This window comes from Mustelus asterias, chromosome 14 (genome assembly GCF_964213995.1).
Source record: "Mustelus asterias chromosome 14, sMusAst1.hap1.1, whole genome shotgun sequence".
NCBI lineage: Eukaryota > Metazoa > Chordata > Chondrichthyes > Carcharhiniformes > Triakidae > Mustelus > Mustelus asterias.
Window position 1 is genome coordinate 87854423 of NC_135814.1, and position 23038 is coordinate 87877460.

Here is a 23038-nt window from a genome sequence, read left to right on the forward strand (position 1 = left end):
CCGGTTACAGCGGCAGTGAACTCGAGTTGTATGGACAGGTAGCCATCATATGGGTATTGGTGAGAGCTTAAACCCCATATTTCCAGCTCTTTAAGTGGCTGGAGAGGTAAGTGTTTCAGGTAGGTGTCGTAGAAGTTACGATACAAAATGGTTACTTGGGAGCCACTGTCAAGCAAAGCTCTTGCATAAACTCCTTCTATTTGCACAGGTACACCAGAGATGGGCCCCACTAATCCTGCAGGTAACTGTTTTGAGCCTTGATTCGCTGGGGGTGGACAGTGGGTGGAACGTATTTCACACGGAACCAAGCACCGTTCCTTCACATGGCTCCTGAGAAGTTTCCCTGCTGTCTGCTTGCTTTGATCAGCTTCTGATTCACTTTCCTCAGATCCTCGAGTTCTTTGCACTCTCTCCTTGTATGCCCATCTTGCCCACACCTGTAGCAAAAGATTGCTGCCGGCAGTGGTTTGGACATTTTCACTCGGGGCGACGCGTCCTGAACAGCAGCTTCTGGCGCTTGCTGTACGGACCCAGTCCTTGCTGTTGTACTTTCCGGTGTAGGGGTAACTGGAACGGCGCTCAACAGTCTGGCCACCTGAGAAGTCAGTTCCCTTACCTCATTTCGTAGGCTGTTCAACTCAGACGTAACTGAGGACTGCGGTACACTGGTGGTGGCTGCGGTGGCAGTAGCTTTCACCCCTTCTCTGGCGCTAATCCAATTTTCTTCCTCTCTTACCTCCCGCATCAGCTGGAAGAAGGAAAGGGGTTTGTCCAGGGTGTGGCTCATCCTTACACGCAGAGCAACCATATCTCGAGTGAGTGCACTCTTGACTAGCTGTTCCATCCGAGCTCGATTAATGTCTGCAGCCGTAATTCCTCCCTTAAGAAGAGCACGATGGAGAAGTTTGTCAAGGCGATATAGAAAAGCAGAGCGTTTTTCTCCTTCATTCTGGTATGTGTGTCTGAACTTGGCCAAGATGTCGGCTCCACTCTCTGTGGTGCCATAAGCTGTGTCCAGAGCAGATAAATAATCGGTGCCCGTAACAGTGGGAGTGCTAACTTTCAAAAATCGAACGATGTCAGCAGCAGGCCCTTTTAAACTCTCCACTATACGCTGTCTCTTGGCGGCGTCAGTGCATTGCCACTCGCTGATCATCTGGGTAGCCTGCTCCATCCAGGCATCGTATTCTTCCTCACCTGGGGGTACAGGTTTCAGTCCTGAAAACAGTCTCAGCTTTCTGTAGCTAGGCTCATCGGTAGACACTTGGTTGCACTTGTCCACTAGTTTTCCAATAGCAGTCACTAAATCCATGTTCACATCCACTTTGGGAGCTTGATTTTCTGATACTATGGCCTGAAAATCCTCCATTGACTTGCCTTCCTGTTGTAGTAGTAACAACAGCTTTGTATGGAAAGCATCCTCTTCAGGAACAGCATCCTGTGTGTCCAAGCTTTCTAGCGTATGCACAGCCCATGGCCCAGCTTCTCCTTCAATACCTACATCTGGAGGTACAGTGTCAGGGGTTAAATCAATGCTAGTCTCCACTAGTATGAACAACTGTGTGCCAGTAGAATCCCCACGGCGACCACAAATCTTGGTGCGACCAAAGACTTTCACTGTGTTTAAGACCCTAGCAATGGTCTCCTCACTAGTATCTATTGGCACATTGCTCAGTAATATGCCACGAGAAAGACTGATATTCTTTTGGCGGCTCCAGTCAGCAGCCTGAGAAAAATCCATTGTCTTAAGTGAGTGACTAACACTGTAAAAACTTTTCCTGTTGTAATTACTGGGTTAACTGTTACTGACTGACGGGGAAAAAAATTATTTGACCTGTCTGGTAAACAGGAGATCCTGAGTTCCAATCTCAGCGGTGCCTCCAAAAATGTAACCCCCTGCTGATCACTATATGGGGCTACTATTTAACTGTTCGATTTACAGGATCCTGAATCCCTAGCAGTTGATGGTGAGCTGGCTAAATTTCCTGTTTACCCATAAACGCCAGTACAGGCTTGCATGGAAAGGATTTGAGTATGTTTAGCGCGGTGCCTCCAAAAATGTTATTGAGATAAACCTTATAATGAGAAAAGGTTCGGAACAACAAGGTAGACGGAATAACAAAAAAATTTAATAACAAATATCATTAGCAGATATAAACAAGTAAAGAATCCCAACTGAAGATTTTCCAATTAACAGTTTCAACCTGAGAAATGTTCAGAATATCACCAAGCACTTTGAATTTTAAACGTTGGGGCCCATCCGTTGGTGCACATCTGAAGAAAACCACACTCTGTTACCCTTCCTGTCTGATAGTACTCACTTAACCCCGACACACACACAGTCCAGATGGGTCTACGAGAGGGAAGATGATGGAGCAAGCACACGAGGCAGAGGTGCCGCGAGCTATCTGTGCAGTAACGCAGGTCCAGTGCGCTGAAGGCTGTCCTCCTCGGCAGTCATGAAAAACCAAGCAGTTCTACCTGAGAAAGATTCACTTCGAACTGACTTTTTACTGCCTCTGAAAAGCTTCTCTTCAAAAAACGTGGCTGTCCCTCTTCTGCACAGTCCCTCCTCAGCTCTGCAGCTGCTTCACTTCCTGGCGCCTTTTTTTTCTTCCCGCCCCCAGAGCAATCCCATTGGCCCAGCCCACATCACTCAACCAACAGCATCCTGTTCACAGCACCCGCCCGGCAAACAGGACACTGAAACCCACAAGGGACAAAGAACACTGGTAAACGTCTTCCCCACAAATTTTCCTCAGTCCCTTACAAATACATCCCAATGAGAAAGGAAAATTCCAAGGGGAGGATTCACCATCAGTCGTTAACTACAAATGTTAAAGATAGGATCAAACTCAATGAAAAAAGCACAAAGATTGGTGGCAGGTCAGAAGGTTGGACAGAATATTAAAAAACAAATAAATGACTAAAGATTAATAAGGAGAGAAAATTAAGAGTATGAGAGAAAGATAGCTAGAAATATAAAGACAGGCAGTAAGCATTTCTACAGATATTTTTTTAAAAAGTTAAAGTGAGTGTAGGTCCTTTAGAAAGTGAGTCTGGGAAATTGATGATGGAAATTAAGGAGGCAACAGATGAATTGAACTGATATTTTGCATTGGTCTTCATTATAGAGGATACAGACATAGTTGTAAACCAGGAATTGGAAGGGAGGAAGGAGCTCAAGAAAATTACCATCAGCAGGGAAGTGGTACTTAGCGAACAGTTGAAAATGCAAATTGACAAGTCTTCAGATCCTGGGATCTTCATCCTCAGCCCTAGGGTTATAAAAGAAGTGGTTAGTGAAAGAGTTGATGCATTGGTTTTAATTTTCCAAAATTCATTCACTTTGGGGGATGGTTCTATTAGATTGGAAAATAATCTACAGGCCAGTTATAGAGTCATAGAATCATACAGCAATACAGCATGGAAACAGGCCCTTCGGCCCAACCAGTCCATGCTGACCATGGTGTCCCCCAACTAGTCCCAATTGCCCACATTTGGCCCATATCCCGCTAATCCTTTCCCATCCATGTACTTATCCAAATGCTTTTTAAATGTTGCTATTGTAGATGCCTCAACCACTTCCTCTGACAACTCGTTCCATACACGCACCACCCTCTGCGTGAAGAAGTTGCCCTTCGTCTTCCTTTCAAATATTTCCCCTTTCATCTTAAATCCACGCCCTCTAGTTTTCAATTCCCCTTCCCTGGGAAAAAGACTATGTGCATTCATCCTATCCAAGCCCCTCATGATTTTATACTCCTATATAAGGTCACCTCTCATTTTCCTACATTCCAACAGCAGAGAGAGCTGTGCAAGCACTGAGGGGAGGATTGAGGAGACGGCAGATGATATTTTAGGAACAAAGCTCTCACGGTTCTTGTTCCAGTATCGCATCACGCCACACATAACGAAAGGACTCTCACCAGCTGAATTACTGACAGGTAGGAGGCCAAAGTCCCACCTGGATTTGCTACATCCAGATACCAAAGTGAGAGTGGGAAGGAAACAGAACAAGGTTCCAGTTGTACAAGGATTTCCAGTGGACTCTACTCCAGGAGAGGGAAAGGGACATTCATTCACAGATACTCAACCTACTCCTGTGCCCACAAGTCCAGCTCCACTGAAACAAGCCTCACCAGTGTCTATGGATTAACCAGTGGTACTGTGCAGAACAGCATAGTTGTTAAGCTCCTGAAAGACTGACATATAGTTGAGACATGAGTTTCATTGTGTTTCTTTCTTTAAGGGAGATTGAAATTAAGGGGGCAGAAGTGTTATAGAGTATTATAGTAAGCACCTTCCTATTTGAATGTGTACACTGATGTCTGTAGCAGGAATGAGCATGTGCGAGTGACATCATAAGTAACGCGGGCTTTCACAGCTTTAGTCTTATCACGAGGAACCCAGCTGCCCCCAGTTCAGAGTTCATGCTGCACTGCTTTCCAATATTTTCATAAATAAAGAAGACACAACGCATTCAACTACCCTTTTGTAGCCAAGTCATCACAATTATTAATAATGCAACCCTCTGACGGTACTTCACTGAAATCTCAGCCTAGATTCTCAGATCAGGTCCTGCAGTTGGGTTTGAACCCACAATGGTAAGACTGCTATCACTGAGCTATAACTGGCACCCTATTAGCACAAGCCCACAGCAATGGCTGCTACTAGATTGACAGTTCATCTGTCACAAGAGCAAATGAAATAAGGATGCAAATTGTTGCAGATGTTGGTGCCCATTTTCTGTGAAGTATATGGAGTTTAGTTGGAGTAGAATTAGTATGAATTAGTATGACCTTAAATGGTGGCGAGTTGGAATCATTGTAGCAATGGGGCCTTGGTAGTGACCATCTCTCCCTTTCTTCTACCCTCCAATCATACATTTCCTCCAGGCCTTAGCTCACTCAAAGGTCCTAAAATAATAGCAACGATTTTGTCCACAGCACGTCCTCTCTCAGGACCTACCCTAAACTTTCTGACTCCACTATCACTGCAGGCAGTCCATTCCACACCCCAGCCACTCTCTGAGTAAAGAACCTGCCTCGGACATCCTTCCTATATCTCCCACCATGAACCCTATAGTTATGCCCCCTTGTAATAGCTCCATCCACCCGAGGAAATAGTCTTTGAACGTTCACTCGATCTATCCCCCTCATCATTTTATAAACCTCTATTAAGTCTCCCCTCAGCCTCCTCCGCTCCAGAGAGAACAGCCCTAGCTCCCTCAACCTTTCCTCATAAGACCTACCCTCCAAACCAGGCAGCATCCTGGTAAATCTCCTCTGCACTCTTTCCAGTGCTTCCACATCCTTCTTATAGTGAGGTGACCAGAACTGCACACAATATTCCAAATGTGGTCTCACCAAGGTCCTGTACAGTTGCAGCATAACCCCACGGCTCTTAAACTCAAACCCCCTGTTAATAAAAGCTAACACACTATAGGCCTTCTTCACAGCTCTATCCACTTGAGTGGCAACCTTTAGAGATCTGTGGATTTGGACCCCAAGATCTCTCTGTTCCTCCACAGTCTTCAGAACCCTACCTTTGACCCTGTAATCCACATTTAAATTAGTCCTACCAAAATGAATCACCTCACATTTATCAGGGTTAATCTCCATTTGCCATTTTTCAGCCCAGCTTTGCATCCTCTCTATGTCTTGCCTGGGGGCGGGGCTGTGCTCTGGGCGCGGGGCTGTGCTCTGGGGGGCGGGGTTATCCAGGCTGGGGGCGGGGCTGTGCTCTGGGCGCGGGGCTGTGCTCTGGGGGCGGGGTTATCTGGGCTGGGGGCGGGGCTGTGCTCTGGGCACGGGGCTGTGCTCTGGGGGCGGGGTTATCTGGGCTAGGGGCGGGGCTGTGCTCTGGGCACGGGGCTGTGCTCTGGGGGCGGGGTTATCTACGCTGGGGGCGGGGCACTGGGCTCTTTTGGGCGGGTGTGGGCAGAGCCCTGTGTTCCGGGGGCGGTGCGGCTCCCTGGGGCGGAGCTCTGTGCTCCGCGGGATGGGCGGGACGGGGCCCTATGAAACACAGGCGCTCTCACCCGGCACGCAGCGTGCGGGCGGGGCACTGCGCTGTGCACGGGTCTCTGGGGTGGACTAGGTTCTGTGGGCGGGGCTGAGGCTGGGGCAGGGGCGAGAGGGCGGGGTGGGGGCTAGAGGGTGGGGCCGGCGAGGCTGTGCACCAAGGAGCAGCGCTCCGAAAGCTAATGGTATTTGCTACCAAATAAATCTGTTGGACTTTAACCTGGTGTTGTTAAACTTCTCACCAAGAGAAGCGCAGGCGCTCTCCCAGGCGGGCAGTGTTTGAGGGGCGGGGCTATGATCTGTGGGCGAGGCTATGCTCTGTGGGCGGTGCTCTGGCTAGTGGGCGGGACTATGAAGTGTGGGCGGGGCTCTGGTTGGTGAGCGGTGCTGTGCTCTGTGGGCGGGCGCTATGATGTGTGGGTGGGGCTCTGGTTGGTGGGCGGGGCTATGCTCGGTGGGCGGAGCTCTGGCCAGTGGGCGGGGGCTATGATGTGTGGGCGGAGCTATGATGTGTGGGCGGGGCTCTGCTTGGTGGGCGGGGCTATGATCTGTGGGCGGAGCTCTGGCCTGTGGGCGGGGCTATGATCTGTGGGCGGAGCTCTGGCTGGTGGGCGGGGCTATGATGTGTGGGCGGGGCTCTGGTTGGTGAGCGGTGCTCTGGTTGGTGAGCGGGGCTGCGCTCTGTGGGCGGGGCTCTGGTTGGTGGGCGAGGCTGTGCTCTGTGGGCGGGGCTGTGCTCTGTGGGCGATGCTATGCTCTGTGGGCGGGGCTGTGCTCTGTGGGCGATGCTATGCTCTGTGGGCGGGGCTCTGGATGGTGGGCGGTGCTATGATCTGTGGGCGGTGCTATGATCTGTGGGCGGGGCTATGATCTGTGGGCGGGGTTATGTTCTGTGGGCGGGGCTGTACTCTGTGGGCGGGGCTCTGGATGGTGGGCGGTGCTATGATCTGTGGGCGGTGCTATGCTCTGTGGGCGGGCGCTCTCCCCGGCAGTCAGGGTGTGTCGGGCCATGGCGGTGGTGCCGGTGCTGCAACGCTATGTGGCGGCCATGGTGCTGAGTGGGGTGGGAGACGCGCTGGGCTACCGGAACGGCGACTGGGAATTCTGTACCAGCGGAGAGGAAATCCACCGGGAGCTCCGGGAGCTGGGCGGCCTCAGCAAGCTCTCTGTGTCCGGCTGGAGGGTCAGCGACGACACGGTCATGCACCTGGCAACGGCCCAGGCCCTGGTGAGCAGCTCAGGGGGAAGACCCTGCACCGGCTCCGGCACCGGCTCCGAGCACCCCATGGAGCAGCTGTACAGCAACCTGGCCCAGGAATATCGACTCAGCATGAAGGACATGAGCGGCAGAGCACCAGGTACACAGCATCCTGACAGTATAACTACCATCCAGAGAGAGCCAGGTACACAGCATCCTGACAGTATAACTACCATCCAGAGAGAGCCAGGTACACAGCATCCTGACAGTATAACTACCGTAGTCATGATGTGGAGATGCCGGCGTTGGACTGGGGTAAACACAGTAAGAAGTTTAACAACACCAGGTTAAAGTCCAACAGGTTTATTTGGTAGCAAAAGCCACACAAGCTTTCGAGGCTCTGAGCCCCTTCTTCAGGTGAGTGGGAATTCTGTTCACAAACAGAACTTATAAGACACAGACTCAATTTACATGAATAATGGTTGGAATGCGAATACTTACAACTAATCCAGTCTTTAAGAAACAAAACAATGGGAGTGGAGAGAGCATCAAGACAGGCTAAAAAGATGTGTATTGTCTCCAGACAAGACAGCCAGTGAAACTCTGCAGGTCCACGCAACTGTGGGAGTTACAAATAGTGTGACATAAATTCTGATTCTAGGATCGCATGATAAAGACTCAGGAGGAAAAAAGCAGAAATATTTATGTGAAATAGTGTGACATAAACCCAATATCCCGGTTGAGGCCGTCCTTGTGTGTGCGGAACCTGGCTATCAGTTTCTGCTCAGCGACTCTGCGCTGTCGTGTGTCGCGAAGGCCGCCTTGGAGAACGCTTACCCGAATATCAGAGGCCGAATGCCCGTGACCGCTGAAGTGCTCCCCAACAGGAAGAGAACAGTCTTGCCTGGTGATTGTCGAGCGGTGTTCATTCATCCGTTGTCGCAGCGTCTGCATAGTTTCCCCAATGTACCATGCCTCGGGACATCCTTTCTTGCAGCGTATCAGGTAGACAACGTTGGCCGAGTTGCAAGAGTATGTACCGTGTACCTGGTGGATGGTGTTCTCACGTGAGATGATGGCATCTGTGTCGATGATCCGGCACGTCTTGCAGAGGTTGCTGTGGCAGGGTTGTGTGGTGTCTTGGTCACTGTTCTCCTGAAGGCTGGGTAGTTTGCTGCGGACAATGGTCTGTTTGAGGTTGTGCGGTTGTTTGAAGGCAAGAAGTGGGGGTGTGGGGATGGCCTTGGCGAGATGTTCGTCTTCATCAATGACATGTTGAAGGCTCCGGAGGAGATGCCGTAGCTTCTCCGCTCCGGGGAAGTACTGGACAACGAAGGGTACTCTGTCCACTGTGTCCCGTGTTTGTCTTCTGAGGAGGTCGGTGCGGTTTTTCGCTGTGGCGCGTTGGAACTGTTGATCAATGAGTCTAGCGCCATATCCTGTTCTTATGAGGGCATCTTTCAGCGTCTGGAGGTGTCTGTTGCGATCCTCCTCATCCGAGCAGATCCTGTGTATACGGAGGGCTTGTCCGTAGGGGATGGCTTCTTTAACGTGTTTAGGGTGGAAGCTGGAGAAGTGGAGCATCGTGAGGTTATCCGTGGGCTTGCGGTACAGTGAGGTGCTGAGGTGACCGTCCTTAATGGAGATGCGCGTGTCCAAGAATGCAACCGATTCCGGAGAGTAGTCTATGGTGAGCCTGATGGTGGGATGGAACTTGTTGATGTCATCATAGAGTTGTTTCAGTGATTGTTCACCATGAGTCCAAAGGAAGAAAATGTCATCGATGTATCTAGTGTATAGCACCGGTTGAAGGTCCCGTGCGGTGAAGAAGTCTTGTTCGAACCTGTGCATGAAGATGTTGGCATATTGAGGTGCAAATTTGGTCCCCATGGCTGTTCCGTGTGTCTGGATGAAGAACTGGTTGTTGAAGGTGAAGATATTGTGGTCCAGGATGAAGCGGATGAGATGTAAAATTGCATCTGGAAACTGGCAGTTGTTGGCGCTGAGCACTGAGGCCGTTGCAGCAATGCCATCGTCATGGGGGATGCTGGTGTAGAGTGCTGAGACATCCATTGTGACGAGGAGCGCTCCTGGTTCAACTGCTCCATGTGTGCCGAGTTTCTGTAGGAAGTCCGTCGTGTCGCGACAAAAGCTGGGGGTTCTTTGTACAATGGGTTTCAGGATGCCCTCGACATAGCCGGAGAGGTTCTCGCACAGGGTCCCATTGCCCGATACGATGGGACGGCCGGGTGTGTTTGCCTTGTGTATCTTCGGGAGGCAGTAGAGATCTCCAACGCGGGGAGTACGTGGGATGAGAGCACGGAGGGTGTTCTGAAGGTCCGGATCAAAGGTCTTGATCAGAGTGTTGAGTTGACGGGTGTGTTCTTTGGTCGGATCCACAGGTAACTGTCTGTAGTGTTCCTCGTTGTTGAGTTGTCGGTACACTTCTTTGCAGTAATCCGTTCTGTTCAGTATGACGATGGCCCCTCCTTTGTCTGCTGGTTTGATGACAATGTTGCGGTTGGTCTTGAGAGCGTGGATGGCGTTACGTTGTGCTTGGGTGATGTTCGGGGCTGTCTTGTGAGTGCGGCTGATGAATTTGGTGTTGACGCACCTCCTGACGGCTTGGGCATACATGTCAAGTCGAGGGCAGCGGCCTTCCGGAGGAGTCCAATTCGACTCTTTCCTCTTCGGATGCACTGCGGATCTCTCTGTCGGCTGTTCCAGTTCATTGGCTGTCTCATTGTGTTCGTTGTTGGCCTCTTGGGGTTTGTGGAAGAACTCCCTCAGCCTCATTCGCCTGATGAATTCCTCTGTGTCTGCTGCGAGACTGATGGGGTCTATTTTGGTGGTGGGGCAAAAATTAAGCCCTCGGCTGAGAACTTCGATTTCATCTGGTTGAAGTGTGTAGTCGGACAAGTTGACAATGGACTTCCCTGCAGTGGTACTGTTTTCTACTGTGGTACCGGGGGAGGCTTGGTTGCTGCTGGTGGTGATGCCGAGTTTCTCAAGTTTCCTGTTCTTGGTGTGCATGTAGATGGTGTAGTTCCTTTGTCTCGTCTGTTTGGCAGAGTTTCGCAGCTGGTCTGCGTCCTGAGCGCAAGTTGAGAATATGGATTCGATCTTGGTTTCCAGGCTGCGGCGTTTGCTGTAGAGTTGGTGTATGAGGTGGTTGAGGAGGGTGAGAGAGGTGCGACGGCAAAGTCTCTCAGCGTAGTCTGTGTTATAGGTTGACCTGAGTGGGTTCGTGATCTGTAGTCCTTTCGGTATCTTGTCTGCTTTCTTGCATCTTTGTAGAAACTTGATGTCTGTGTCGATATGCGCGATCTTCTTGGCGATCCTCTCCACTTGGAGCCGGCAGTTTGCGGTGTCTATGGTAGTCATGATGTGGAGATGCCGGCGTTGGACTGGGGTAAACACAGTAAGAAGTTTAACAACACCAGGTTAAAGTCCAACAGGTTTATTTGGTAGCAAAAGCCACACAAGCTTTCGAGGCTCTGAGCCCCTTCTTCAGGTGAGTGGGAATTCTGTTCACAAACAGAACTTATAAGACACAGACTCAATTTACATGAATAATGGTTGGAATGCGAATACTTACAACTAATCCAGTCTTTAAGAAACAAAACAATGGGAGTGGAGAGAGCATCAAGACAGGCTGAAAAGATGTGTATTGTCTCCAGACAAGACAGCCAGTGAAACTCTGCAGGTCCACGCAACTGTGGGAGTTACAAATAGTGTGACATAAATTCTGATTCTAGGATCGCATGATAAAGACTCAGGAGGAAAAAAGCAGAAATATTTATGTGAAATAGTGTGACATAAACCCAATATCCCGGTTGAGGCCGTCCTTGTGTGTGCGGAACCTGGCTATCAGTTTCTGCTCAGCGACTCTGCGCTGTCGTGTGTCGCGAAGGCCGCCTTGGAGAACGCTTACCCGAATATCAGAGGCCGAATGCCCGTGACCGCTGAAGTGCTCCCCAACAGGAAGAGAACAGTCTTGCCTGGTGATTGTCGAGCGGTGTTCATTCATCCGTTGTCGCAGCGTCTGCATAGTTTCCCCAATGTACCATGCCTCGGGACATCCTTTCTTGCAGCGTATCAGGTAGACAACGTTGGCCGAGTTGCAAGAGTATGTACCGTGTACCTGGTGGATGGTGTTCTCACGTGAGATGATGGCATCTGTGTCGATGATCCGGCACGTCTTGCAGAGGTTGCTGTGGCAGGGTTGTGTGGTGTCTTGGTCACTGTTCTCCTGAAGGCTGGGTAGTTTGCTGCGGACAATGGTCTGTTTGAGGTTGTGCGGTTGTTTGAAGGCAAGTCGCTGAGCAGAAACTGATAGCCAGGTTCCGCACACACAAGGACGGCCTCAACCGGGATATTGGGTTTATGTCACACTATTTCACATAAATATTTCTGCTTTTTTCCTCCTGAGTCTTTATCATGCGATCCTAGAATCAGAATTTATGTCACACTATTTGTAACTCCCACAGTTGCGTGGACCTGCAGAGTTTCACTGGCTGTCTTGTCTGGAGACAATACACATCTTTTTAGCCTGTCTTGATGCTCTCTCCACTCCCATTGTTTTGTTTCTTAAAGACTGGATTAGTTGTAAGTATTCGCATTCCAACCATTATTCATGTAAATTGAGTCTGTGTCTTATAAGTTCTGTTTGTGAACAGAATTCCCACTCACCTGAAGAAGGGGCTCAGAGCCTCGAAAGCTTGTGTGGCTTTTGCTACCAAATAAACCTGTTGGACTTTAACCTGGTGTTGTTAAACTTCTTACAGTATAACTACCATCCAGAGAGAGCCAGGTACACAGCATCCTGACAGTATAACTACCATCCAGAGAGAGCCAGGTACACAGCATCCTGGCGGTATAACTACCATCCAGAGAGAGCCAGGTACACAGCATCCTGACAGTATAACTACCATCCAGAGAGAGCCAGGTACACAGCATCCTGACAGTATAACTACCATCCAGAGAGAGCCAGGTACACAGCATCCTGACAGTATAACTACCACACAAGCTTTCGGAGCTCCAAGCCCCTTCTTCAGGTGACCTGAAGACACTCACCTGAAGAAGGGGCTTGGAGCTCCGAAAGCTTGTGTGGCTTTTGCTACCAAATAAACCTGTTGGACTTTAACCTGGTGTTGTTAAACTTCTTACTGTGTTTACCCCAGTCCAACACCGGCATCTCCACATCAGTATAACTACCATCCAGAGAGAGCCGGATACACAGCACCCTGACAGTATGACTAACTACCTGTTATACCGGTTGTACCTGGCTGTCCTGTCTGGAGACAATAGACATCTCTTTAACCTGTCTTAATGCTCTCTCCACTCACATTGTTTGTACCTTTAAGACTTGATTAGCTGTAAGTATTCGCATTCCAACCATTATTCTGTAAATTGAGTTTGTGTCTTTATATGCCCTTCTTGTGAACAGAATTCCCACTCACCTGAAGAAGGAGCTTAAGTCTCCGAAAGCTAGTGGCTTTTGCTACCAAATAAACCTGTTGGACTTTAACCTGGTGGTGTTAGATTCCTTACTGAGTATAACTACCATCCAGAGAGAGCCAGGTACACAGCACCTTGACAGTATAACTACCATGATGTGGAGATGCCGGCGTTGGACTGGGGTAAACACAGTAAGGAGTCTAACAACACGAGGTTAAAGTCCAACAGGTTTATTTGGTAGCAAATACCATTAGCTTTCGGAGCACTGCTCCTTCGTCAGATGGAGTGGAAATCTGCTCTCAAACAGGGCACAGAGACTACTACCATCCAAAGAGAGCCAGGTACACAGCACCCTGACAGTATAACTACCATGATGTGGAGATGCCGGCGTTGGACTGGGGTAAACACAGTAAGAAGTTTAACAACAGGTTAAAGTCCAACAGGTTTATTTGGTAGCAAAAGCCACACAAGCTTTCGGAGCTCCAAGCCCCTTCTTCAGGTGAGTGGGAATTCTGTTCACAAACAGGGCAGATAAAGACGCAGACATAACTACCATCCAGAGAGAGCCAGGTGCACAGCACCCTGACAGTATAACTACCATCCAGAGAGAGCCAGGTGCACAGCACCCTGACAGTATAACTACCAGTAAGAAGTCTAACAACACCACGCTAAAGTCCAACAGGTTTATTTGGTAGCAAAAGCCACTAGCTTTCGGAACAGGCTGTTCCTTCGTCAGGTGGGTAGGAGTTCTGATCACAAACAGGGCACAAAGACACAAACTCAATTTACATGAATAATGATTGGAATGCGAGTCTTTACAGCTAATCAAGTCTTAAAGGTACTGACAATGTGAGTGGAGGGAACATTAAGCACAGGTTAAAAAGATGTGTATTGTCTCCAGACAGGACAGCTAGTGAGATTTTGCACATCCATTCTGTTCACAAACAGGGCATATAAAGACACAGACTCAATTTACATGAATAATGGTTGGAATGCGAATACTTACAGCTAATCAAGTCTTTAAGATACAAACAACGTGAGTGGAGAGTTTGTGAACAGAATTCCCACTCACCTGAAGAAGGGGCTTGGAGCTCCGAAAGCTTGTGTGGCTTTTGCTAACAAATAAACCTGTTGGACTTTAACCTGGTGTTGTTAAACTTCTTACTGAGTATAACTACCATCCAGAGAGAGCACCGGTACACAGCATCCTGATAGTATAACTACCGTCCACAGAGAGCACCAGGTACACAGCACCCTGACAGTATAACTGCCATCCAGAGAGGCAGATACAGAGCACCCTGATAGTATAAATAGCATCCAGAGAGAGCCAGGTACACAGCACCCTGACAGTATAACTACCATCCAGATAGAGAGCCTGGAATACAGCACCCTGACGGTATAACTACCATCCAGCGAGAGCCGGGTACACAGCACTTTGACAGTATAACTGCCATCCAGAGAGAGCCAGGTACACAGCACCCTGACAGTATAACTACCAACCAGAGAGAGCCGGGTACGCAGCACCCTGACTGTATAACTACCATCCAGACAGGGAGCCGGGTACGCAGCACCCTGACTGTGAGAACACCATCTACCAGGTACACGGTACCTACTCTTGCAACTCGGCCAACGTTGTCTACCTGATACGCTGCAGGAAAGGATGTCCCGAGGCATGGTACATTGGGGAAACCATGCAGACGCTACGACAACGGATGAATGAACACCGCTCGACAATCACCAGGCAAGACTGTTCTCTTCCTGTGGGGGAGCACTTCAGCAGTCACGGGCATTCAGCCTTGGATCTTCAGGTAAGCGTTCTCCAAGGCGGCCTTCACGACACACGACAGCGCAGAGTCGCTGAGCAGAAACTGATAGCCAAGTTCCGCACACATGAGGACGGCCTAAACCGGGATGTTGGATTTATGTCACATTATCAGTAACCCCCACAGCTTACCTCCTTGGCTTGCAGAATTTCACTGGCTGTTCTGTCTGGAGACAATACACATCTCTTTAACCTGTGTTGAATGTTCCCTCCACCCACATTGTCTGTACATTTAAGACCTGGCTGGCTGTGGAGATTTGCATTCTAATCAGTATTCTGTAATTTGATTTCTGTGTCTGTTTGCACTGTTTGAGAACAGATAACCACTCCATCTGACGAAGGGGCAGCGCTCCGAAAGCTTATGGTATTTGCTACCAAATAAACCTATTGGACTTTAACCTGGTGTTGTGAGACTTCTTACTGTAACTACCATCCAGACACAGAGCCGGGTACGCAGCACCCTGACTGTATAACTACCATCCAGACAGAGAGCCGGGTACGCAGCACCCTGACAGGAATGGTCGACAGCTTAATGTTTCTCGGTGTTGAGATCTCCAACACTCTGTCCTGGTCCCTCCACACTGACGCAATAGTTAAGGAAATGGCCATGATGTGGAGATGCCAGTGTTGGACTGGGATGGACAGGATGAGAGGTCTCACAAAATCAAGTTAAAGTCCAACAGGATTTTTTGAAATCACAAGCTTTCGGAGCGCTGCTCCTTCATCAGGTGAAGTGGAGGGAGGTGTGCAGACACAGAATATATAGGCAGAGTGATGGTAGACCGACACTAACTGGTAATCAAGATTGTCAATAGATAAGTACAGACGGTGTGGGCCAGCTGAGTAACAAGTCTTTACAGGTAATCACGAGCGCTGATACACAAATGCAAGCAGTTAAGTATGATCAGTATGTGGAAAGTGTCAACAAGCTGCATAACAAGTGAAGGGATGACCTATAAACCGATAATTTAAGACAGACAAATACAAATAGTCAAAGAGTAAGATGGTGCTAAACACTACGCAAACTAATTCAGGCAGAGAGATCATCATCCTTAATCAAGGTATGCATGGTATCGAACAGGACGGTCAGGGAGATTTTGCCCCCACAGAACAGTATGGTGGGGTTACATGTAGTACGACATGAACCCGAGATCACGGTTAAGGATATCCTCACGAGTGCGGAACTTGGTTATCAGTTTCTGCTCGGCGATTCTGCGTTGTTGTGTATCTCGAAGGCCGCCTTGGAGAACGCTTACCCGAAGATCGGAGGCCGAATGCCTTTGGCCACTGAAGTGTTCTTCGACTGGGTGGGAACACTCCTGCCTCCTTGTTGTGCGGTGTCCATTCATCCATCGTTGTAGTGTCTGCACGGTCTCACCAATGTACTATGCCCTGGACATCCTTTCCTGCAGCGTACAAGGTAAGCTACGTTGTCCGAGTTGTGTGAGTACATACCATGTACCTGGTGGGTGGTGTTCCCCCATGTGGTGGTGGTATCCATGTCGATAGTCTGGCATGTCCTGCAGAAGTCACCGTGGCAGGGTTGTGTGGTCGCTGTTCCCCTGAGGGGTGGGTAGCTTGCTGCGAACTATGGTCTTTTTGAGGTTAAGTGGCTGTTTGAAGGTGAGTAGTGGAGGCACAGGGATGTTCATCGTCATTGACATGATGATGTTGTGAAGAACCTGGCGTATTTTCTCCACTGTACTGGAAAGTACTGGATGACGAAGGGTACTCTGTCAGTCGTGTCCCGTGTTTGTTTCCTGAGGAGGGCATTGTGATCTTTCACTGCAGCACGTTGAAACTGTCGATCGATGAGTTTTACATCATATCCCATTTTTACAAGGGCAGCATAACTGCCATCCAGAGAGAGGCAGGTGCACAGCACGCTGATAGTATAACTACCATCCAGAGAGAGGCAGGTGCACAGCACCCTGACAGTATAACTACTATCCAGAGAGAGAGCCAGGTACACAGCACCCTGAGTTTGGGAATGTTTTATTCTTGTTAATAACCTTTAATTATTTATTTATACACGGTGGGTGTGCTGCCAATTTTGGCATCTATTTACTTGGCATATATTGGCGCACAGCCCGTGGGTGTGGGAGTTTGGAGGACTGGGCATGACCGTGCTTGGCTAGCCAGCTGACATATTAATGTGTCTGACCCTCCCCGATAACTGCAAACTTGTCCAGTGGATGGACATAAAATCCAGCCCTTGGATTGGAACCATTATTCATAAAGCCGGTCTGAACAAGTTGCTCCGCTTGCTTCCGGGATTGAACATCATTGGGAGATGATGAGAAGATTTTTATTTGACGTGTGTTAGGGTAGGTGCTCTCTATTTGTTAATGCTGCTTATTTTTCTCATCGTTGCCGTGGTTAATATGCAATGTGTTCTCTTTTTTTGGCCAGGTGCAACGTGTATGAATTCTGTCCGCGTATTGAAACCAGATGTCGTTGGAGGGTGGAAGATCCAGTTCAATCATAAAGGGGGTGGATGTGGTGCTGCCATGCGAGCCATGTGTATCGGACTGCGATTTCCCCATCCCGACCAATTAGACCAGCTGATTGAAGTGGCTGTCGAAAGTGGTCGGATGAGCCACCACCACCCCACTGGCTACCTGGGCTCACTGGCTGCAGCGCTGTTTACTGCGTACGCTCTGAATGACAAACCTGTAACGAGCTGGGGAGCGGGCCTGATGGAGGTGTTGGAGAAAGCAAAGAGCTACGTGAAAAATGCTGAGCACGATGTTGAGGATAATCTGGCTCAGTGGTGTGTGCCAAATCTTACTCTTTTTCCATTTATAATTTTTCCATTTCCTTGTGAGTCTCTGAGCTGACGTACGATCGGTTTTTCCTCGTGTTATGCTCCTGCTACCTCCCACTGGCTGCGCATCTCTGGAGTGACTGGGTTTGCCTGATAGATGGAGGCCCTGTATGCAACAACCAGCGTCAGTGGGTAATGGGGTCGAACTCACTATCTAAGGACAAGGTGCCACATCTTCACAGGTGATGTCCATTGGGAGAACAGTTTAGCCAAGGCCTTTGACTCCTGACTTGACTACAAATAGAGGCTGTCAATCCAGTGCCACACCAAGGAAGGGCCGCACTGTTGGGGGTGCAGCCTTTTAGATGAAACATTAAATTGAAATTCCCTCCACTCTTTTTTGAGTGAATATAAAAGATCTGCCATTCTCCTCCAATCAGCTGTTTTTAAATTGTCAGCCATGTTTGGCATGGACAGGGTGGATCGGGAGCAGCTGTTCCCCTCAGTTGAAGGGTCAGTCATGTTAGGAATGGGTTAACAGTCGCCTTCTACTTTAGTCCTAAATTGGATGTTAATCATTTAATCGAAGTCACTGGGATATATAAAGAGGTTACAGGTGGCACTGGGTGTTGGGGTGTCTATATGGAGTTGTAAAAGAGAATAAAGTGAGTTTGTAAAGAAGCAGGACTTGCATCATCTTTTATTACTGAACTGCAACTGAGAGGCTGAACAAGTCACAAGTTCAAGGTGAAGGGCAGGAGGTTTAGGGGGGGTGTGAGGGTAGTGATGGTCTGCCTGGGAGGATGGTAGAGGCGGGTTAGGCTTCAGATCCTTTAAAAAGTACCTGGATGAGCACTTGGCATGTCATAACATTCAAGGCTATGGGCCAAGTGCTGGTAAATGGGATTAGGTGGGAGGTCAGGTGATTCACGCATGTTTGTGCAGAATCGATGGGCCGAAGGGTCTCTTCTACACTGTATGATTCTCTGATTTCCTGTGGCGCAGTAGTGCACCATTTCATTTTACGGCCAATTAAGTATTTTTGTTTTGGAATTGTGAAAGATCTTTTTTAATAAGGGGGAGCCAAATAACTCCAGAATATTGAACAACTCATCCACTTTTCATTTGATTTCAGGTCCTACTTTGAAAACCAATGGAAGATGTACCTTCAGGCCAGAGGAATTCTGGATGGGGTATCGAAGGTCACTTTCCCTGAGCGATACGATGTGATTGAACGTGACAAATTCTACACCTCTGTCAGCTACTCAGGCTGGGGTGGGTCCAGTGGGCACGATGCCCCCATGATCGCTTATGATGCCATCCTGGGTGCAGGCAGGTCCTGGGAAGAGCTCTGTAACAGAGCAGTGTTTCATGGTGGCGATAGTGATTCTACTGGTGCCATAGCTGCAGCTTGGTGGGGGGCAATGTATGGGTTTGATGGGGTTCCCAAATCCAACTACAAAGATCTGGAATATCGGAGCCGGTTGGAATCACTGGCCGAGAAATTGTTCAATTTAAGCCATCCAGATTCTTGCCCTTCAAAAAAGAAGAATTGCAGTATTGAGTAAAGCTCTTTTTGCATTATTAACCCTGACTGGACTGTACCTGAAATATGGCCTCTTTAAAGTCCAAAGATTATAGTTCCATTCTAGGTTTTCCTACAAGTCTTTGGTTCTGTTTTATTCTGGCTAGGTTTTCCTCTCGGCCTACTGATATTAGCCCTCCTCCAATTCACAAGTTCTACTTTAGATTGTTCCTTGCTTTTCTCCATTTCTAATCTGAACCTTGTATACAATGGTCACTCTTGTCTAAATATTCCCCTGCAGAGATTTGGTCCTGGTACCAGATCCAGCAATGCCTTTTTTCTAGTTGGGCTGATCAAGGAAGTTCTCATAGAGTCGCTACAGTGCAGAAGGAGGCCATTCAGCCCACCCAAGCCGTAAGCTCACGTATTTACCCTACTCATCGTCTAAGGGGCAATTTATCATAGCCAATCAACCTAGCCCGCACATCTTTGGACTGAGAGAGGAAACCAGAGCACCTGGAGGAAACCCATGCCGACACGGGGAGAACATGCAAAAACTACACAGTTAGTGACCCAAGGCAGGAATCAAACCCAGGTCCCTGGTGCTGTGAGGCAGCAGTGCTAACTACTGTGCCACCCAAAATATCTGCTCCAAGCTCGAACTCGCAATCATGACATAGCCTGCTGGCTGTACTGCTGCATAAGTACCACGTGCTAACCGATTAAGCCACTGGAGCACAGTTCTCCAGAGCATACTTCAGAAATTCCTCCCGCTCCTTATTCTTTGCTCTAACATTATCCCAATCAATATCTGAGTAATTAAAAGTTCCTCAGTCTTTTTGCCAGGAGCTTATGAGCTTTTAGTTGATTTTCAACCTTGCTTCCTTACGTTGATGCTCACTGCACTTTGCTGTTGTGCCCCCAAACTACTTAATCCATCACCTTGGGGTTTTCTGGGCAAGCAAACTGGTTCACTAATGTCCATGTTAGAGAACGATGCCTGCTGTCCTGACCGGGTCTAACCTACAGAGACACCAGACCCACTGCAATGTGATTGACTCTTAACTATCTTCTGGAATGGCCTAGCAAGCCACTCAGTTGTAGCTGCAGCAATGCCCTGGGTGCCACACACCCCCCCCCCCCCCCCCCCCAACAGCCAGAGTCCTTTGTGCTGAATATGACTTCATCCAGCGGTAAGGTTTTCCCCCTATTCCTATTGATTTTAATTTTGCCAAGCCTGCTTGGTACCACGTTTGGTGAAATTAGTTTGATGTCCAGGGCAGTCACTCTCTCCTCACTCTGGAGTTCGGCTCTTTGGATCAAGCCAGTAATGAGGTCAGGAGCGGAGTGATGGTGGCAGAACTCGAACTGAGATACAGCGAGTAGATTATTGCTGAGTAAGTGCCGCTTGATATCATTTAGAGTGGAAGCAATACCAAGATTATTAATCTTAGCTCATGTTCTGGGGACCCGGGTTCGAAACCCGCCATGGGAGATGGTGAAATTTGTTTTTTTAATTTAAAAAATCTGGAATTAAGAATCTATTGATGACCATGAAACTATTGTCCATTGTCAGAAAAACCCATCTGGTTCACAAATATCCTTTAGGGAAGGAAATCTGCCGTCCTTACCCGGTCTGACCTATGTATGACTCCAGAGCAATGTGGCTGACTCTCAACTTGCTTCAGGCAACTAGGGATGGGCAATAAATGCTGGCCAGCCAGCGATGCCCATGCCCCACAAATGAATTAAAAGATAACTTGTCAACAACACCTTCCATTACTTTGCTGATGATTAAGAGGAAGCTGATGGGGTGGTAATTGTCCGGGCTGGATTTGTCCTTTGTGTGGATAGGGCATACATATTCTACATTATATACTTACTTGTACCATAGCTGTGGTGGAGCAGCGTGGCTACGGACACAGCTACTTGTGGAGCACAAGTCTAATATTTCTAGAATGTGCTCAGTGCCTTCATCTGTTTCGTGATATCATGTGGAGTGAATCGAATTGGCTGAAGATCGGCATCTGTAATGTTGGGGGCCTCAGGAGGAGGCCAAGATGGAGCATCCACACCGCACTTAGCCCAGCACTGTATGTGCTAGGTCCCCCATCATTGAGGATGTGGATACTGAATGGAACATCCTCCTCTTGTTAGATGTTTAATTGTTCACCACCATTCACAACTGGATGTAGCAAGACAGCAGAACTTTGGTTTGATCCGTTGGTTGTGGGACAATTGGGCTCACAAACTGTTTCCACTATTTGGCATGTATGTGGCCCCAAACATACAAATTAGGAGCAGGAGAAGGCCACTCAGCCCCTAATTCCTGCCTACTCCTGATAACCTTTCACCCCCTTGCTCCTCAGGAATCTATCCACCTCTGCCTTAAAACTATTCAAAGACTCTGCTTCCACCGCCTTTGCAGGAAGAGAGTTCCAGAGATCTCTCCCTCCCCTCCACCCCCCCTCCATATTCTTGTCAAACCCCCTCAGGATCTTGTATGTTGTATCTTGTTGTATCCATGTTGTCGCTTTACCAATTACAGCTCATTTATAGGAGTGCCCGGTGCTGCTGCTGGCATTGCGCTCCATCACTGTACCAGGGCTGATCCTCTTGTGCTGGTAATGATAAAGAGTGTCAGTGAAGGAAGTCCATTTGCAAGTTAGGGGTGTGCTTCATGGGGAGTAAGTGTCTGACTTGAGGTGATGGTTTTCAGCTGCCTGCTATCTCTCTGTTTGCAGGGTCATGTTTTGGGAGCTGCTATGGGTATAGACTCAGTATAGTATAGTATATTATATAGTATATATGGGTATAGACTTCTCTTACTACTAAATCATGAGTATAAAAACAAGGGATTTATGCTAAACTTTTATAAATCACTGGTTAGCACCCAGTGAAATATTGTGTTCAAATCTGGACACCAGAGAAGGATGTTAAAGCATTCTGGAGGGTGCAGAGATTTACTCGAATATTGCCAAGTGTCAGATGCTTTCAATGCCAGGGAAACTGGGGTTAACACTAATCGTTTAGAATACAGCACTGATTATTCCCAATTTCCTGCGGCCTCATTCCTGTTTGAATCATGCTTCATGTTCGAACGAATTTAGGAATGAGATGGACAACAAAATCTAAGCTTGAATCTGCAATAACTTCACTAAACAAATGCCAATGTTGTTCAATTTTTTGCATTAAAAGCTTTGCCATGCAGTGCATTGAGTTTTTGAGTGTTATTTCTCAGGTTCTTCTCGTGAATGGGGAGTCTGAATCTAATTGTTCACTTCCTTTTGCTGTAATTTTTTAAATCACTGTTTTTCTCATAAAAATAAGAGAAAATTAGGGGAGATCTGATAGAAACTTACAAGATAATGAACGGCTTAGATAGGATGGACGTAGGGAAGTTGTTTCCATTAACAGGGGAGACTAGGACGCGGGGGCACAGCCTTAGAATAAAAGGGAGTCACTTTAGAACAGAGATGAGGAGAGATTTCTTCAGCCAGAGAGTGGTGGGTCTGTGGAATTCATTGCCACAGAGGGCTGTGGAGGCCGAGACGTTGAGCGTCTTCAAGACAGAAATTGATAAATTCTTGATTTCTCGAGGAATTAAGGGCTATGGGGAGAGAGCGGGTAAATGGAGTTGAAATCAACCATGATTGAATGGTGGAGTGGACTCGATGGGCCGAATGGCCTTACTTCCGCTCCTATGTCTTATGGTCTTATGGTCTAAAATTAAAACTGGAACATTTTCAAGCAATGCTGTCTGGAGAGGTTAGCCGTCATTCATGATCCAGTTTGGGCAGCACGGTGGCACAGTGGTTAGCACTGCTATCTCTCAGTGCCAGGGACCCAGGTTCGCTTCCCGGCTTGGGTGACTATGTGGAGTCTGCATGTTCTTTCCGTGCCAATGTGGGTTTCCTCCGGGTGCTCCAATTTTCTCTCTCAGTCCGAAAGATGTGAGGGTTAGGTGGATTGGCCATGCTAAATTGTCCCTTAGTATCAAGGGGACTAGCTTGGGTAAATGCATGGAGGGTGGTTATGGGGATAGGGCCTGGGTGGGATTGTGGTTGGTGCAGACTCGATGGGCCAAACAGCCTCCTTCTGCTTTGTTAGGAATCTATGAATGCATCCGGTAGAAAGGTTTCAAAACAATGTGCAGAGCTAGTTAAATGATGAGCCACTAGGCACCAGAGCCTTCGTCTCTAGTTCTTTCGATGGTGTGTGTTATTCCACCCAGTCCACT

General features: G+C 48.3%; 2 protein-coding genes across 2 annotated transcripts in view; both read left to right on the forward strand.

Moving 5' to 3' along the window:
• lancl1 (LanC antibiotic synthetase component C-like 1 (bacterial)) overlaps positions 1–23038 on the forward strand; it is a 683707-nt gene that overhangs the window by 399672 nt on the left and 260997 nt on the right. The window lies entirely within an intron of this gene.
• adprh (ADP-ribosylarginine hydrolase) lies at positions 6984–22017 on the forward strand. The gene is made up of 3 exons (XM_078228807.1): positions 6984–7384; positions 16919–17279; positions 18409–22017. The coding sequence occupies exons 1-3, from the start codon at positions 6988–6990 to the stop codon at positions 18839–18841; spliced, it is 1191 nt and encodes a 396-aa protein (XP_078084933.1). The 5' UTR covers positions 6984–6987; the 3' UTR covers positions 18842–22017.

Bases quoted from the DNA above. Each gene is read 5' to 3' on its own strand.
- adprh (XM_078228807.1), top strand. From the start codon at position 6,988: ATGCTCTGTGGGCGGGCGCTCTCCCCGGCAGTCAGGGTGTGTCGGGCC. The intron at 7,385-16,918 runs GTACACAGCATC...TTTTTTGGCCAG, and splicing joins CATGAGCGGCAGAGCACCAG to GTGCAACGTGTATGAATTCT. The intron at 17,280-18,408 runs GTGTGTGCCAAA...ATTTGATTTCAG, and splicing joins GAGGATAATCTGGCTCAGTG to GTCCTACTTTGAAAACCAAT.